General features: G+C 43.7%; 1 protein-coding gene across 1 annotated transcript in view; it reads right to left on the bottom strand.

Annotated features, from left to right (window-relative positions):
* The window catches only part of LOC106595568 (thyrotropin-releasing hormone-degrading ectoenzyme), a 449,769-nt gene that overhangs the window by 2,736 nt on the left and 428,081 nt on the right, over positions 1–18,952 (bottom strand). Inside the window, exons 16-18 of the mRNA XM_045700210.1 lie at positions 14,583–14,750; positions 6,518–6,658; positions 5,589–5,670 (exon numbers count right to left, since the gene is read on the bottom strand). Of these exons, the coding sequence (XP_045556166.1) occupies positions 5,589–5,670; positions 6,518–6,658; positions 14,583–14,750 (391 nt within the window). The remainder of the gene's footprint in view (positions 1–5,588; positions 5,671–6,517; positions 6,659–14,582; positions 14,751–18,952) is intronic.

Here is an 18,952-nt window from a genome sequence, read left to right on the forward strand (position 1 = left end):
TCTACAACATCTGATTATTTATACATTTACCAATTGGTGCTGGAAAGGAGAGGAACATGTGTGTATTCACAGTAGATGGTATTCTTCCATCCCTATTCTGAACCTGTTCTCTTCATATATATATATATTCTGTCAAGAACATTCTAATTAAAAGAGCACAGTATTTAAAGAGATAGCACCAGATAAATGTACTGAAATCCCTACTGAATGACAACTTCATGAGAAAATATTTTGGCCAGCATATGAGAGGATTTTCAGCTGTTGAATTAAATGTATTCAGTGCCCGCAAGGGAGCCACACCTGCAAAGTCAGTTAAGCACCTGCATATGGTAAGTCTGAATACCAACTACTGAGAAGTGCTTCAATCAAAAACATGGAAAAAAGGAATAGATCTTCACCTCCCGAGTGGCGCAGAGGTCTAAAGCATCACATTGCAGTGTGCTAGAGGCGTCACTATAGACACGGGTTCGATCCCAGGCTGTGTCGCAGCCAGCCGCGACTGGGAGACCAATGAGGCGGCAGAGAATTGGCCCAGCGTTGTCCGGGTAAGGGGAGGGTTTGGGTGGTCGGGATGTCCTTGTCCCATCGCGTTCTGTGGCGGGCTGGGTTGCATGCATGCTGACATGGTCGCCAGGTGTATGATGTTTCCTCCCACACATTGGTGCGGCTGGCTTCTGGGTTTAGCAGCGCAGTGTGTCAACAAGCGGCTTATCAGGGCTGTGTTTTGGAGGACGCGTGGCTCTCGACCTTCGCTTCTCCCTAGTCCGTACAGGAATTGGAGCGATGGGACAAGACTCTAACTACCAGTTGGAGAAAAGAAAGGTAAATAAAATGTAAATAAAGGAATAGATTTCCTACGTGTGAATCTGAGCCAAGCTGAATAGACAAACATGTCATTTGCTGTGAATTATTACATTGGAAGATAACAGAGACTCTTGTGGTCATTAGAGAATAAAATAATGTTTAAGGAAGAAGACAGAATATCTCTGGTCCAGAGAGGGCGGTGGCGGTCATGAAATGTTGTCAGCCGGTTACTGTCTCACGGAAACGGACGGCTCATTAACATCAACCGTTCAGCATCTCTATCTCCTATACAAGCAGCACACAAGCAGTTGATGCAGACCTTAGGAACATCTACATTTAAAAAAGTCTAATAAATCAACTGAATATACATCACAATAAATCCATTATTTTAAACAGGTCTTAAAGAAACATTTTGGTATGAAGAAACTGTATTTCAGAAGAACAGAATATGAGTTGACCTACTGTATGTTATCTGGCTATGCACCATGATATAGACTGTAGACTTGTTCATTCAGCTGACTAGATACTGTTTGTTATCTGGTTATGATATAGACTGTAGACTTGTTCATTCAGCTGACTAGATACTGTATGTTATCTGGTTATGATATAGACTGTAGACTTGTTCATTCAGCTGACTAGATACTGTTTGTTATCTGGTTATGATATAGACTGTAGACTTGTTCATTCAGCTGACTAGATACTGTATGTTATCTGGCTATGATATAGACTGTACACTTGTTCATTCAGCTGACTAGATACTGTATATTATCTGGCTATTCACCATGATATAGACTGTAGGCTTGTTCATTCAGGAGACATTATTATATGATTTTATAGTAAGAAGAATATAATTGAACTTAGCTGAATAAAATAGAAAATATATTTTTCACATTCTGGAGCGAGATTGTGCACATGATGTTGAGCGTAGAAGTGTTCATTTGAAACAGGTCCTATATGCTAGATTTAGAGTTATTTTATAACTTTAGTTGTGAACAATACAAACCTTAGAATGTGTTAGAAATTAACACATTTATGGGCTGCATGATGTTACTATTGGCTATCGATGATTTGAAAAAGTCGCCAAAGAACCTTGCGCTCTTTTCCTTGCCTCTCGTCATTCTCATCAAGTGATCATACAGTGCATTCAGGCAGAACACGGCAGTTAACCCACTGTTCCTAGGCCGTCATTGTAAATAAGAATTTGTTCTTAACTGACTTGCCTAGTTAAATAAAGGTTAAATAAAAAAAAATAAGTGTTCAGACACCATGACTTTTTCCACATTTTGTTACGTTACAGCCTTATTCTAAAATTGATACAATCATTTATTTTCTCTCATCAATCTACACACAATACCCCATAATGAAAAAGCGAAAACAGGTTTATTGAAATTTTACTTATTTACATAAGTATTCATACCCTTTTTTATGAGACTAGAAATTGGTCAACCTTCAGATATTTCTACACCATCTGTGGTCAACTAAATTTATTGGACATGATTTGGAAAAGCACACACCTGTCTTTATAAGGTCCCACAGTTGACAGTGCATGTCAGAGCAAAAATCAAGACATGAGGTCGAAGGAATTGTCCGTAGAGCTCCGAGACAGGATTGTGTTGTAGGAAAGATCTGGGGGAAGTGTACCAGAACATTTCTCCTTCATTCTTAAATGCAGAACCACCAATCAGGCCTTTATGGTAGTGGCCAAATGGAAGCCACTCCTCAGTAAAAGGTACATGACAGCCTGCTTGGAGTTTGCCAAAAGGCACCTAAAGACTCTCAGACCATGAGAAACAAGATTTTCTGGTCTGATGAAACCGAGATTGAACTCTTTGGCCTGAATGCCAAGTGTCACGTCTGGAGGAAACCTGGCACCATCCCTACGGTGAAGCATGGTGGTGGCAGCATCATGTTCTGACAGTGCATGTGGTGGCAGCATCATGCTGTGGGGATGTTTTTCAGCGGTAGGGACTAGGAGACTAGTCAGGATCTAGGGAAAGATGAACGGAGCAAAGTACAAAGAGATCCTTGATGAAAACCTGCTCCAGAGCGCTCATGACCTCAGACTGGGGCGAAGGTTGACCTTCCAACAGGACAACGACCCTAAGCACATAGTCAAGACAATGCAGGAGTGGCTTCAGGCCAAGTTTCTGAATGTCCTTTAGTGGCCCAGCCAGATCCCGGACTTGAACCCAATCAAACATCTCTGGAGAGACCTGAAAATAGCTGTGCAGTGACGCTACCCATCCAACCTGACAGAGCTTTGTAGGATCTGCAGAGAAGAATGGGAGAAACTCCCCAAATACAGGTGTGCCAAGCTTGTAGCGTCATACCCAAGAAGACTCGAGGCTGTAATTGCTGCCAAAGGTGCTTCATCAAAGTACTGAGTAAAGGGTCTGAATACTTATTTTTTGTAAATAATTCTACAAACCTGTTTTTGCTTTGTCATTATGGGGCATTGTGTGTAGCTTGACGGGAAAAAAACATTAAATACATTTAAAAATAAGTCTGTAACACAACAATGTGGAAAAATTCAAGGGGTCTGAATACTTTCCCAAATGCACTGTATTTTCAACCATCAGACTATTCTCAATTTAATCTTGTCTTTACTAATATGTAAAATTAGTTTAGACTTAGAATGGCCCATTATCAAATGGAACAGGAACAGGGGAAAGAGAAAAAATGGGCTCTCAAACTCTGTTCCTGCATCTACCCAGTACTCTGTATGCCGTGGACTCTCCTACCCTGTTCCTGCAGCTACCCAGTACTCTGTATGCTGTGGACCTTCCTACCCTGTTCCTCCATCTACCCAGTACTCTGTATGCCATGGTCTCTCCAGCCCTGTTCCTGCAGCTACCCAGTGCTCTGTATGCCGTGGACGCTACTACCCTGTTCCTGCATCTACCCAGTCCTCTGTATGCCATGGTCTCTCCAGCCCTGTTCCTGCATCTACCCAGTACTCTGTATGCCGTGGACCCTCCTACCCTGTTCCTGCATCTACCCAGTACTCTGTATGCCATGGTCTCTCCTACCCTGTTCCTGCATCTACTCAGTCCTCTGTATGCCATGGTCTCTCCAACCCTGTTCCTGCGTCTACCCAGTCCTCTGTATGCCGTGGACTCTCCTACCCTGTTCCTGCATCTACCCAGTCCTCTGTATGCCATGGTCTCTCCTACCCTGTTCCTGCATCTACTCAGTACTCTGTATGCCATGGTCTCTCCAGCCCTGTTCCTGCAGCTACCCAGTACTCTGTATACCGTGGATTATTCTACCCTGTTCCTGCAGCTACCCAGTGCTCTATATGCCGTGGACTCTCCTACCCTGTTCCTGCACCTACCCAGTACTCTGTATGCCATGGTCTCTCCAACCCTGTTCCTGCAGCTACCCAGTCCTCTGTATACCATGGTCTCTCCAACCCTGTTCCTGCATCTACCCAGTACTCTGTATGCCATGGTCTCTCCAACCCTGTTCCTGCATCTACTCAGTACTCTGTATGCCATGGTCTCTTCTACCCTGTTCCTGCATCTACTCAGTACTCTGTATGCCATGGTCTCCCCTACCCTGTTCCTGCATCTACTCAGTACTCTGTATGCCATGGTCTCTCCAGCCCTGTTCCTGCAGCTACCCAGTACTCTGTATGCCATGGTCTCTCCAGCATCTACCCAGTACTCTGTATGCCGTGGACTGTCCTACCCTGTTCCTGCATCTACCCAGTACTCTGTATGCCATGGTCTCTCCAACCCTGTTCCTGCAGCTACTCAGAGCTTAATTTGAGAAACCAAGTGAAATCTGTTCGGGAACATCGACAGTAATATGTCTTCACAACAAAACATATTTCATTAAACTGTTGACAGCCCGTCTCTTTGCGTGCTGGAGAAAGGAATGAAGAAGAGAGAGGAGGAGATGGAAACGCACATTGGTGAGATATTCTGTAGCTAAAAGGTAATGTGTCAGCCCATTACTTATGAAAATATAAAAAATTACCTATTACTAGGCTATTCAAAATCAAATACAAATCCACTATAATTATAGGCAAACTCTAAATGTGCTTAATATAGGCGAGATCAATTATGTACCAAAGATAACTTTAAAAAAAAAAACATTCTGCCGTGTGTAATATGCAGTAGGCTATGTATTGTATAACAGCACAATCATTATTTTAATTCATGTTTTTTTTCAGTTTTGGGCTCATATATAGGCCTACTGTATCCATAAGCTGTAATATGCAGACGGTGTTTTGAATTACTCCCAGACACAAAAACAAACAGGAAGTTTCTTTGAAGTTCAGAACTTCAGAAAAGCTTTTTAGCCAATTAGCGACTGCAGAGAACAAATAACAAGAAACTCGTACAGTATAAGCATCCCTTTAAGGTTTAGGTCTCTTCTCTATGGTTCTGTCAGTGGGATTACTGGACTGGTACTGATGCCCCCTGATCAGTGAGAAAAACACTATTACTTCAAAAAAGACTATTACTTTGGGGTGAGAAATAAAGGTATGCTTTTAGAAAACGTTGGAATTTAATGTAGACTCTGTACCAGACTGTCTCCATCAAATCAATGTTAAGACAATTTAACAGAGCAGGACGGATTAGCAAATGTTAAATACCTGTAATAATCATACTGCTTTTTAAAATGACAAAATCCCCAAGTTGGCATATATTTAGATTTCTTTCACATTTTTAATAGTGTCATTTACAATGTACTTAAATGTAACATATCATACAATAAGCCATCTGCAGTTTGTTACTGAAGACTGGGATACCTGAGTGAACCTTAAATAAACTTACCTCATTCAGCTCTGTCTCTGTGTTCAGGAATTCAGTCACCCCACTGATTAGCTTAGAATTCATGAATAAGGCCTCCCCGTACCTAAACATGGAGAGCAGAGTGTTGTGAAGAAAGGCTTTTACAAACACGGTTGTTCTATTCAGGCTTTGCTGAACACCGTCCCAAAGAGCTCTGGGGAAGATCAACAATCAAAAACATAATTTTCATTCACTTCTACAGTATCTGGAATCTAGTTTGCATCAAGCATGTATCGTCTGAAACCACAACACAATAAATGTACTGATACTCTACAAAATCCACAAGCACAGTACTGTATATGAATTTGGTAACAAATGGTTAAATAGATTAACCAGAAGGCAAAATAAGCACTGAATTATTCAAACATATATGACATATAAGTAGAAATAATTTACTGTAAAATATATATGACATACATACTATGGCAGCACAGGAACACTATAATACATCACTATGGAAACACAGGAACACTATAACACATCACCATGGAAACACAGGAACACTATAATACATCACTATGGAAATGCAGGGACACTATAATACATTACTATGGAAATGCAGGGACACTATAATACATTACTATGGAAACACAGGAACACTATAACACATCACTATGGAAACACAAGAACACTATAATACATCACTATGGAAACGCAGGAACACTATAATACATCACTATGGAAACACAGGAGCACTATAATACATCACTATGGAAACACAGGAACACTATAATACATCACTATGGAAACACAGAAACACTATAATACATCACTACGGAAACACAGGAACATTAGTACACAAATCACACTACGGAAAACACAGGAACACTATAATACATCACTATGGCAACACAGGAACGTTAGTACACAAGTCGCACATATTACAGTCTCTGAGGCCTTGAATCTCTTACCGTGAATTCAAGATGTCCCATTTCTCCCTGAAGTACCTCCAGGCTAAGTGTCTTCCATGCGGGTTCCGTCCCACGTGGATGATGACATCGATGACATCTTGATCTGGGACCAAATCTGAGCTCAGAGAAAGATTCAGCAGCCTGGAGGATAAGAAGAAGAAGAAGAACTGTGAATAAAAGAGTGTATATTATTGTCCTCACACATCTGATGTGAGTACAAAAAATGCAATAAGACATGGTCACCTCTTACTAAATTCAGAAGTTTAAAGTACCCTTTGGATGCTGTAGTCCAGCAGTAATCTGACTGAAACAGTCTTTGGGTGCTGTAATCCAGCAGTAATCTGATTGATGCAGTCTTTGGATGCTGTAGTCCAGCAGTAATCTGACTGATACAGTCTTTGGGTAATGTAGTCCAGCAGTAATCTGACTGATAAAGTCTTTGGGTAATGTAGTCCAACAGTAATCTGACTGATAAAGTCTTTGGGTAATGTAGTCCAGCAGTAATCTGATTGATACAGTCTTCGGGTAATGTAGTCCAGCAGTAATCTGACTGATACAGTCTTTGGGTAATGTAGTCCAGCAGTAATCTGACTGATACAGTCTTTGGGTAATGTAGTCCAGCAGTAATCTGATTCATACAGCCTTTGGGTAATGTAGTCCAGCAGTAATCTGACTGATACAGTCTTTGGGTAATGTAGTCCAGCAGTAATCTGATTGATACAGTCTTTGGGTAATGTAGTCCAGCAGTAATCTCTTTGATACAGCCTAAAACAGACTCAGTCTAGAGGAGAACGTTGAAATAGAAACACATTAAGACAGACTCAGTCTGGAGGAGAACGTTGAAATAGAAACACATTAAGACAGACTCAGTCTGGAGGAGAACGTTGAAATAGAAACACATTAAGACAGACTCAGTCTAGAGGAGAACGTTGAAATAGAATCACATTAAGACAGACTCAGTCTGGAGGAGAACGTTGAAATAGAAACACATTATGACAGACTCAGTCTGGAGGAGAACGTTGAAATAGAAACACATTAAGACAGACTCAGTCTAGAGGAGAACGTTGAAATAGAAACACATTAAGACAGACTCAGTCTGGAGGAGAACGTTGAAATAGAAACACATTAAGACAGACAGTCTGGAGGAGAACGTTGAAATAGAAACACATTAAGACAGACTCAGTCTGGAGGAGAACGTTGAAATAGAAACACATTAAGACAGACTCAGTCTAGAGGAGAACGTTGAAATAGAAACACATTAAGACAGACTCAGTCTGGAGGAGAACGTTGAAATAGAAACACATTAAGACAGACTCAGTCTGGAGGAGAACGTTGAAATAGAAACACATTAAGACAGACTCAGTCTGGAGGAGAACGTTGAAATAGAAACACATTAAGACAGACTCAGTCTAGAGGAGAACGTTGAAATAGAAACACATTAAGACAGACTCAGTCTGGAGGAGAACGTTGAAATAGAAACACATTAAGACAGACTCAGTCTGGAGGAGAACGTTGAAATAGAAACACATTAAGACAGACTCAGTCTAGAGGAGAATGTTTAAATTCAATGACAAAAAAGCCAGTTTTAATACTATGTATCAGCAGCCTCAGAAAGTATGAAGCTGATGAGACCGTATCAAATGTAGATGTAGCCGGTTATGCAAATGGGACGAAAATGTCAAGCAGGCAACAAAAATGATATTACAGAAAAAGACACCGCCACGGTATATACGTTTCCAATTTGCATTTCCATGCAGGGAGGGTAACCGCAGCACGTAGCTTCTCCAGGAACTCACAATTCTTTTGTTCTGATATATCTCCTGCTTCTCTTCACCATTTTACTCTGGGTTCTTGAAGTGATAGAATGATGAAGCTTTATACCTCAACCAACGGGCTTGTGCAACAGACTTCTAAACACCAAGACATTTGTTTAGAGGAAGAGCAATTGCCTCCGTATTCAATCACTCAACATACTCTATGTGAGAGCTCCAGTCTTCAGTTGTAATCAATCTAATGCTTAGGGAACAGATACACTTCGATGTGTGAAACCACACAGCAAATAGGGAGACGGGTCTCCTGTATCCGTCTGGTCAGCCATTTGGGAGACGGGACTCCTGTACCCACCAGGTCAGCCGTTTGGGAGAGGGGACTCCTGTACCTGCCTGGTCAGCCATTTGGGAGATGGGTCTCCTGTACCCACCAGGTCAGCCGTTTGGGAGAGGGGACTCCTGTACCCGCCAGGTCAGCCGTTTGGGAGACGGGACTCCTGTACCCGCCTGGTCAGCCATTTGGGAGAGGGGTCTCCTGTACCCGCCTGGTCAGCCGTTTGGGAGATGGGACTCCTGTACCCGCCTGGTCAGCCGTTTGGGAGATGGGTTTCCTGTACCCGCCTGGTCAGCCGTTTGGGAGATGGGTTTCCTGTACCCGTCTGGTCAGCCGTTTGGGAGATGGGTCTCCTGTACCCGCCTGGTCAGCCGTTTGGGAGACGGGTCTCCTGTATCCAATTATCATTCTACTCTGTTTCCTGATCTCACAGCTATTATGTGTAAATAACACAGAACACACCCTGTGTAGATGGAACATTATGTTCCTGTTATTTTCTCAACACTGATTTTTGAGCACATGTTGCAACACCATCCACAAATCCCAGCAGCTCACACACCGCTACAGCAGAACTACAGAAAATAAAATGGCCCCTCACACAGGAAATGATTTCATCCATGAGTCTTCTGGGAGTGCAAAAAGGTCACTGCCGGAGCTGTGTTGAGATTACCTAATTTTAGAGCAGGCTGAACATGGTCTATCAGGGAAGGTTTATCCAGCGCTGAGATCACATCATGCATTAATAAAAACATTGAGGAGAAGGATACAATTTAGTCCAAGGGTGCAGAGGAGACAGAAATCAATACTAAATGCAGGGCCCATCTATTCCAGCCCCAGAGCCTCAGAGCCTCAGAGCTGAGCGGGGTGCTGGAAGGCATATCCTGTCCAGTTTTCTTGTCTGTAGATGGAGTATCACTTACGTGCCTAAGATAACACCCTGCAAACACGTAAACAGGCACGGACACACACACACTGATCTAATCACGGACATGGGTTTTATTGTCAACCTTCAGTAGTGCATGCGGTGTGAAATTCAAGTGTGCCTTAAAGCCTTAAATCATTGATTCTGAGAGAGACTACATTCCTGCTTCTACTAAACAGGGAATAGGGTGCCATTTGTGACACAGCCTCGGTACATTGTAAAGTAAATGATTCACTCCATTCAATTAAGCCCCAAAGCTCCAGCAGCTTTATCCTCTGCTAGGTAGCTTCTTTCTGGTCCTGTGGTGCGTAACAGAGACATTCTTTTCCCCAGGTCTCACAGGGACAGGATCACAGCTGCTACACATGCTCTGCTTTTTATTCTGCCCTGTCTGGATTACAATGGTAGAGGGGTGAGAGGGCGCATTGGCAAGTGTCAAACACACTCACACACACACACACGCACGAACGCATGCACACACACACACACACGCACGAACGCACGAATGCACACACACACACACACACACACACACACACGTACATAAACACACACATATGTACATACACTCACACACACACACATGCACGAACGCATGCACACACACACACACACGCACGAACGCACGAATGCACACACACACACACACACACACACACACACACACACACACACACACACACACGTACATACACACACACACATATGTACATACACACACACACACACACACACATATACACATGCACACACACGCACGCACACACGCACACATATACACACGCATGCACACACGCACACACACACATACACACACACGTACATACACACACATACGTACATACACACACATACGTACGTACACACACACTGGTGACGGGGTGAGGTGGGTGCCTTGGCTGTTTATAGGCGTGTGGCATTTTAGCATTTTATTCAGCCTTGACACACATTAGGTGTGGGGTGAGGGGTGTGGGGTGTGGGGTAAGGGGTGTGGGGTGAGGGGTGTGGGGTGAGGGGTGTGGGGTGAGGGGTGAGGGGTGTGGGGTGAGGGGTGTGGGGTGTGGGGTGAGGGGTGAGGGGTGAGGGGTGTACCTTGGCACGTAGCACAAGCTCCTCCACCCCCCCACACACTCCCCTAACTCCCCTCAGCCTAACTCCCCTCAGCCTAACCCCCCTCAGCCTAACTCCCCTCAGCCTAACTCCCCTCAGCCTAACCCCCCTCAGCCTAATCCCCCTCAGCCTAACCCCCCTCAGCCTAACTCCCCTCAGCCTAACTCCCCTCAGCCTAACCCCCTCAGCCTAACTCCCCTCAGCCTAACTCCCCTCAGCCTAACTCCCCTCAGCCTAACCACCCTCAGCCTAACCCCCTCAGCCTAACTCCCCTCAGCCTAACCCCCTCAGCCTAACTCCCCTCAGCCTAACTCCCCTCAGCCTAACTCCCCTTAGCCTAACTCCCCTCAGCCTAACCCCCTCAGCCTAACTCCCCTCAGCCTAACCCCCCTCAGCCTAACTCCCCTCAGCCTAACACCCCTCAGCCTAACACCCCTCAGCCTAACCCCTCTCAGCCTAACCCCCTCAGCCTAACTCCCCTCAGCCGTGCCAATACCCTTCCGCAGGATAGCGGCTCATACTAATTAGCTGTAGAGCTTGTTGGTGTGTCTCCTGCCTTCTGTCTCCCTGGCCTGTCTGGCACCATGTGTCCACATTCTCTACTCTCTGTTCCACAGCCTGCGAACTAATGCCCCTTGTTCTCCTCTCTGAAACACACAGTTATGGTAATAAGGATTCTGGGTATTATCACTGTTGTATTGCTGTTTTCTCTCCAGGCATCTTCATTAGCCCCAGATGACACAAGTTGCCAGGAGAAGATACTGAGAGAGACACATTTAGTAAATGTGTTTTTAAACCACGGATAATAGCTGTTATTTGACAGCCAGATAATTCCTATGATCAGATTTAGGATTGTTGTCAAGTGGCAGGCGATCATCTGGTTTATTTCTGATAGATTAGTGATTGATCACTGAGACCTGCAGGGATCATAAACCATCAATTATACTCTCATCGCCCTGACAACCACTTTATATACTAACTACCCTGCTTCCTGAAAAACCATTTGTCACTCTTACTGCAATCCCCTCTCTGGTGTCTATACAGCTGGCCCCTGTCATGCTTACTGCAATCCTCTCTCTGGTGTCTATACAGCTGGCCCCTGTCATGCTTACTGCAATCCTCTCTCTGGTGTCTATACAGCTGGCCCCTGTCATGCTTACTGCAATCCTCTCTCTGGTGTCTATACAGCTGGACCCTGTCATTCTTACTGCAATCCTCTCTCTGGTGTCTATACAGCTGGCCCCTGTCATCCTGACTGCAATCCCCTCTCTGGTGTCTATACAGCTGGACCCTGTCATGCTTACTGCAATCCCCTCTCTGGTGTCTATACAGCTGGCCCCTGTCATGCTTACTGCAATCCTTTCTCTGGTGTCCATACAGCTGGCCCCTGTCATGCTTACTGCAATCCTCTCTCTGGTGTCTATACAGCTGGACCCTGTCACTCTTACCACAATCCCCTCTCTGGTGTCTATACAGCAGAACCCTGTCATGCTTACTGCAATCCTCTCTCTGGTGTCTATACAGCTGGACCCTGTCATGCTTACTGCAATCCCCTCTCTGGTGTCTATACAGCTGGACCCTGTCAAGCTTACTGCAATCCCCTCTCTGGTGTCTATACAGCTGGCCCCTGTCATGCTTACTGCAATCCCCTCTCTGGTGTCTATACAGCTGGACCCTGTCATGCTTACTGCAATCTCCTCTCTGGTGTCCATACAGCTGGACCCTGTCATGCTTACTGCAATCCTCTCTCTGGTGTCTATACAGCTGGACCCTGTCATGCTTACTGCAATCCCCTCTCTGGTGTCTATACAGCCGGCCCCTGTCATGCTTACTGCAATCCCCTCTCTGGTGTCCATACAGCTGGCCCCTGTCATGCTTACTGCAATCCTCTCTCTGGTGTCTATACAGCTGGACCCTGTCACTCTTACCGCAATCCCCTCTCTGGTGTCTATACAGCAGAACCCTGTCATGCTTACTGCAATCCACTCTCTGGTGTCTATACAGCTGGACCCTGTCATGCTTACTGCAATCCTCTCTCTGGTGTCTATACAGCTGGACCCTGTCATGCTTACTGCAATCCACTCTCTGGTGTCTATACAGCTGGCCCCTATCATGCTTACTGCAATCCACTCTCTGGTGTCTATACAGCTGGACCCTGTCATGCTTACTGCAATCCCCTCTCTGGTGTCTATACAGCTGGACCCTGTCATGCTTACTGCAATCCCCTCTCTGGTGTCTATACAGCTGGACCCAGTCATGCTTACTACAATCCCCTCTCTGGTGTCTATACAGCTGGCCCCTGTCATGCTTACTGCAATCCTCTCTCTGGTGTCTATACAGCTGGACCCTGTCATGCTTACTGCAATCCCCTCTCTGGTGTCTATAAAGCTGGCCCCTGTCATGCTTACTGCAATCCCCTCTCTGGTGTCTATACAGCTGGACCCTGTCATGCTTACTGCAATCCCCTCTCTGGTGTCCATACAGCTGGCCCCTGTCATGCTTACTGCAATCCTCTCTCTGGTGTCTATACAGCTGGACCCTGTCATGCTTACTGCAATCCCGTGTCTATACAGCTGGCCCCTGTCATGCTTACTGCAATCCCCTCTCTGGTGTCCATACAGCTGGACCCTGTCATGCTTACTGCAATCCCCTCTCTGGTGTCTATACAGCTGGACCCTGTCATGCTTACTGCAATCCCGTGTCTATACAGCTGGACCCCGGCCCCTATAGGGGACACTAGAGGTTTTTACTGTGTGTGAGAGGGCCTTGTTCAGTGTGCTCAGACAAACCTGGGTACCAATATGATGTGTCCATACTAGCATACCCCTTTGAATGCTCAATACATTGATTCTGAAGTTCTATGCTAGTGTAGACAGAGGACTAGATAAACAAAGCAAGGGTTATGTATGTTTCAGATTGACTCGCTTCAAATCAGAAATGGCCTGTCCTTCCACATCTCATACCTGTAACTAGCTTGGTGAGTCTTCCTGGTGAGGTCTTCAATCTGGATACATTGGAAAGTCAATGTCTACATTACAGTATTGTAGTTCCCAGTATTAACCTGTATTACAGGTCATATCCTACAGTACAGTATTCTAGTTCCCAGTATTAACCTGTATTACAGGTCATATCCTACAGTACAGTATTCTAGTTCCCAGTATTAACCTGTATTACAGGTCATATCCTACAGTACAGTATTCTAGTTCCCAGTATTAACCTGTATTACAGGTCATATCCTACAGTACAGTATTCTAGTTCCCAGTATTAACCTGTATTACAGGTCATATCCTACAGTACAGTATTCTAGTTCCCAGTATTAACCTGTATTAAAGGTCAAAGCCTACGGTACATAGTACTATAAACGTGTTCTCATGCATCCTGTTTGCAAGAAGGCACTAACGTAATACTGCAAAATATTTGGCAGAGAAATGTACTTTATGTCCTGAATACAAATGGTGGTGGCTGCATCATATTATGGGTATGCTTGTCATCGGCAAGGATTAGGGACTTTTTAGGATAAAAATAAATGGATCAGGACCTAACATAAGGACAACAAGAGTATGCTATTCTGTTCTTCTGAAGTAGACTACATTTTCTTCTTATCATGCTCCTTTAGACCTGTTTAAAATAAATCATGGATTTATTGTGGTGGTGAAGGCTATATTACATGGATTTATTAGACTTTTTGAATTGTAGATGTTCCAAAGGTCTGCATCAGTGGCTTGTAGGCGATGCGTGGAAGCCAGGAGATGCTAAATGTGGTTGACTCACCAGATGAGCACAAAGCTGTTGTGAAATTTCATGTGATGGATCAATAAAGTTATTTAATATTGACTCACCGGTTGAGCAGAAAGCTCTTTCCTTGTGAAGGAACAATACAGTTATGTTTCCCTGTGAGGGAACAATAAAGTTCTGTTACAAATGACTCACCGGTTGAGAAGGAAGCCATTGTCGCTGCAGGTGAGAGCCTCCAGGAGAACCTTCTTCTCTGAGATGGCTGTTGTGGAGTGGAACTTCATCCAGATAAACTCCCACACGTCCTCATCCATCAGAGACACGCCTGTACAGTACACTATGTCACGCACGTTGGGAGGGATCCTGCAGGGAAGAATAACACACACACACACACACACACACACACACACACACACACACACACACACACACACACACACACACACACACACACACACACATACACACACACACACACACACACACACACACACACACACACACACACACACACACACACACACACACACACACACACACACACACACACACACACACACACACAAAACAACACACACACACACACACACACACACACACACACACACACACACACACACACACACACACACACACACACACACACACACACACACACACACACACACACACACACACAAACCAATTACATTACCAATTTCACTCTCATTTAAACTACTACAATAATATTAGTATTCAGTATTTCCTGCTGTTTGTGTCAGTTGGCTTCTTTTCAGGTCTTCCTCACGTAATCATTTTTAACCTCAAAGGATTTTACCCTGATTAAACAAAGGTTAACAAATCAATACCAAGCGGACCAGAATCCTCAGAGAAGATAAAGAGATTGGCTATCAGCGTTGTGTAAACAGACGAAACAGAGCGTATATTTGCTTGGAACAGAGCCCTTGTTTGTGGAGTTGTTTTGCTTCCATTTTGACACATCAGCTGTTTCTCCCGTTCACATCTCAGTGAGGCACAATAATGTTCTCGACTACACCAGAGACATGGCCTGCTTTTTAACAATGGGATAACATGCCCCATCTCCATATAGTGTGTCTATAGTTTACTCACATTGTAAAAAACAACAAAATGAAAGGGTTTAGAAATTCACTGTGTTGCGTCAATGACGATGTTCATGTTAAAATGTCCTGGGGGGTGTTGTGAGTTGAGCCAGGCACAATTACCTTTGTTTTCAACCGATAAATCGTTTTAGATGCTCCATTTATGAAAACGGCATCGGTGTGTCAGACCAATGCGTTTGTCTCAGCTCAAAGTACCCAGAAATAATATGACTGTGTTTGTGTGACGTTGTAAGATCAGCCGCACGCTTTAACCAATCAGGTCGTCTGAATCCTGAACCTGATTGTTAAGGATTGTCTCCTTCTATAACATGTTAAACATCATGGATGACTGCATGTTTTGTCAATATGTTAAAAGGTTGTTTGTTGAAACGTTACATTCACAGGTCCTCTCCCTATGATGTTGTACAGCGATAGTGTAAACCCAAAGTCATACAGAGCAGACATGTCATGCACCACCGTTAACTTAACGGTCCTTAAGTATCTTGTCCATCCTGAATTCCAAGCCTAAAATGTGGTTCCTATTATAATGGCTGGACTGGGGATTGAACGGGAAACTTCTAGCTGTTGCTCAGGCTGTAGTAAAAAACAGAAAATCCATAATGATGTGTCATGGGATGAGGTTGGGCTTTTCATGCACTATATTTCTACAATAGATTGAGAGCATGACATTTTGGGCTCTCGAGAGGAATCAAGGCTTTGGAGAAAGTTTACTATAGCAAGACCTTACTGAGCAAAACACTTCTGCTGACTGGGTCCATGGCACACAGGGGGTTTGGGAGAGCCTCAGGAGTCTAAACTCTAGCATAGTTTCCCCAACGCAATCTTGTGGAAAAATGCAGCTTGTAGAAAAAGCCCCCAAAAAATCCTGAATATACCTAGTGTGTGGTCAAAGTGTGATAGAGACATAATGACTGAAGACACAGAATACTGCTCTCTCTGCATGCAGTCTCTCACAACGATGACGGAAATAATGAACTTTCTAGGCCACGATGTTTCCTAATATTAACATTCAGTCTTTCATTCAGACTCTACAAATCAAGGATGATGTAGTGATGGTATAACAGAGACAGAGAGAGCAGACCACCAGATCATAAGCTCAACTGACAGCTCTCCCTGGCACAATTGCTACTGTAGGTTAAATCACTGTAGGTTAAATCACTGTAGGTTAAATCACTGCAGGTTATATCACTGCAGGTTAAATCACTGTAGGTTAAATCACTGCAGGTTAAATCACTGTAGGTTAAATCACTGTAGGTTAAATCACTGCAGGTTAAATCACTGTAGGTTAAATCACCCAGGTTAAATCACTGCAGGTTAAATCACTGCAGGTTAAATCACTGTAGGTTAAATCACTGTAGGTTAAATCACTGTAGGTTAAATCACTGCAGGTCAAATCACTGTAGGTTAAATCACTCAGGTTAAATCACTGCAGGTTAAATCACTCAGGTTAAATCACTGCAGGTTAAATCACTGTAGGTTAAATCACTGTAGGTTAAATCACTCAGGTTAAATCACTGCAGGTTAAATCACTGCAGGTTAAATCACTGCAGGTTAAATCACTGCAGGTTAAATCACTGTAGGTTAAATCACTGCAGGTTAAATCACTGAAGGTTAAATCACTGCAGGTTAAATCACTGCAGGTTAAATCACTCAGGTTAAATCACTGCAGGTTAAATCACTCAGGTTAAATCACTGCAGGTTAAATCACTGCAGGTTAAATCACTGCAGGTTAAATCACTGCAGGTTAAATCACTCAGGTTAAATCACTCAGGTTAAATCACTCAGGTTAAATCACTGTAGGTTAAATCACTGCAGGTTAAATCACTGCAGGTTAAATCACTCAGGTTAAATCACTGCAGGTTAAATCACTCAGGTTAAATCACTGCAGGTTAAATCACTCAGGTTAAATCACTGCAGGTTAAATCACTACAGGTTAAATCACTGCAGGTTAAATCACTGCAGGTTAAATCACTGTAGGTTAAATCACTGTAGGTTAAATCACTCAGGTTAAATCACTCAGGTTAAATCACTGTAGGTTAAATCACTCAGGTTAAATCACTGCAGGTTAAATCACTCAGGTTAAATCACTCAGGTTAAATCACTGCAGGTTAAATCACTCAGGTTAAATCACTCAGGTTAAATCACTCAGGTTAAATCACTCAGGTTAAATCACTGTAGGTTAAATCACTCAGGTTAAATCACTGCAGGTTAAATCATTGCAGGTTAAATCACTGCAGGTTAAATCACTGCAGGTTAAATCACTACAGGTTAAATCACTGCAGGATAAATCACTGCAGGTTAAATCACTGCAGGTTAAATCTTTGCAGGTTAAATCACTGCAGGTTAAATCACTCAGGTTAAATCACTGCAGGTTAAATCACTGCAGGTTAAATCACTGCAGGTTAAATCACTGCAGGTTAAATCACTCAGGTTAAATCACTGCAGGTTAAATCACTCAGGTTACACTTTAGGAAACCAAGTGTCAGTGTTTTTACAGTTAAAGTTCTTCTCAAGGTGACTCTATCTATCTATCTATCTATCTATCTATCTATCTATCTATCTATCTATCTATCTATCTATCTATCTATCTATCTATCTATCTATCTATCTATCTATCTATCTATCTATCTATCTATCTGTCTGTCTGTCTGTCTGTCTGTCTGTCTGTCTGTCTGTCTGTCTGTCTGTCTGTCTGTCTGTCTGTCTGTCTGTCTGTCTGTCTGTCTGTCTGTCTGTCTGTCTGTCTGTCTGTCTGTCTGTCTGTCTGTCTGTCTGTCTGTCTGTCTGTCTGTCTGTCTGTCTGTCTGTCTGTCTGTATCTCTCTCTCTGTATCTGTCTCTCTGTATCTCTCTCTCTGTATCTGTCTCTCTGTATCTCTCTCTCTGTATCTCTCTCTCTGTATCTGTCTCTCTGTATCTGTCTGTCTGTCTGTCTGTCTGTCTGTCTGTCTGTCTGTCTGTCTGTCTGTCTGTCTGTCTGTCTGTCTGTCTGTCTGTCTGTCTGTCTGTCTGTCTGTCTGTCTGTCTGTCTCCTCTTTATAGATGGAGATAGTGTAAGGATGGTACAGGAAGATGTGGGCCACAGCAGGTATGAGGGTTCCACATTAACGCTGCTGAGCTCAGCCGTCACACATTACTACCTTGATCATAAAGCCATGTGACGAGGGCAGTGGGGTTTTATGAAGTGCTTATGCTTTAAGATGGGGAGTTTTGACTTGGCCTGCATACCAAATGGCACCCTATTCCCCTATGAGTCCTGGTCAAAAGTAGTGCACTATAATATGAGCCCTGGTCAAAAGTAGTGCACTATAAAGGGAATAGGGTGCCCTTTGGGAGCATGGAGTTTTTATGTACAGTAACAGAGGCTACGGGGCCTATAGAGAGATAAAGCCAGTCTGGTTCCAACCTTTCACCACCATGTTTTGGGGCTCCCGAGGGGCGCAGC

The sequence above is a fragment of the Salmo salar genome, chromosome ssa17 (genome assembly GCF_905237065.1).
Source record: "Salmo salar chromosome ssa17, Ssal_v3.1, whole genome shotgun sequence".
Taxonomy (NCBI): domain Eukaryota; kingdom Metazoa; phylum Chordata; class Actinopteri; order Salmoniformes; family Salmonidae; genus Salmo; species Salmo salar.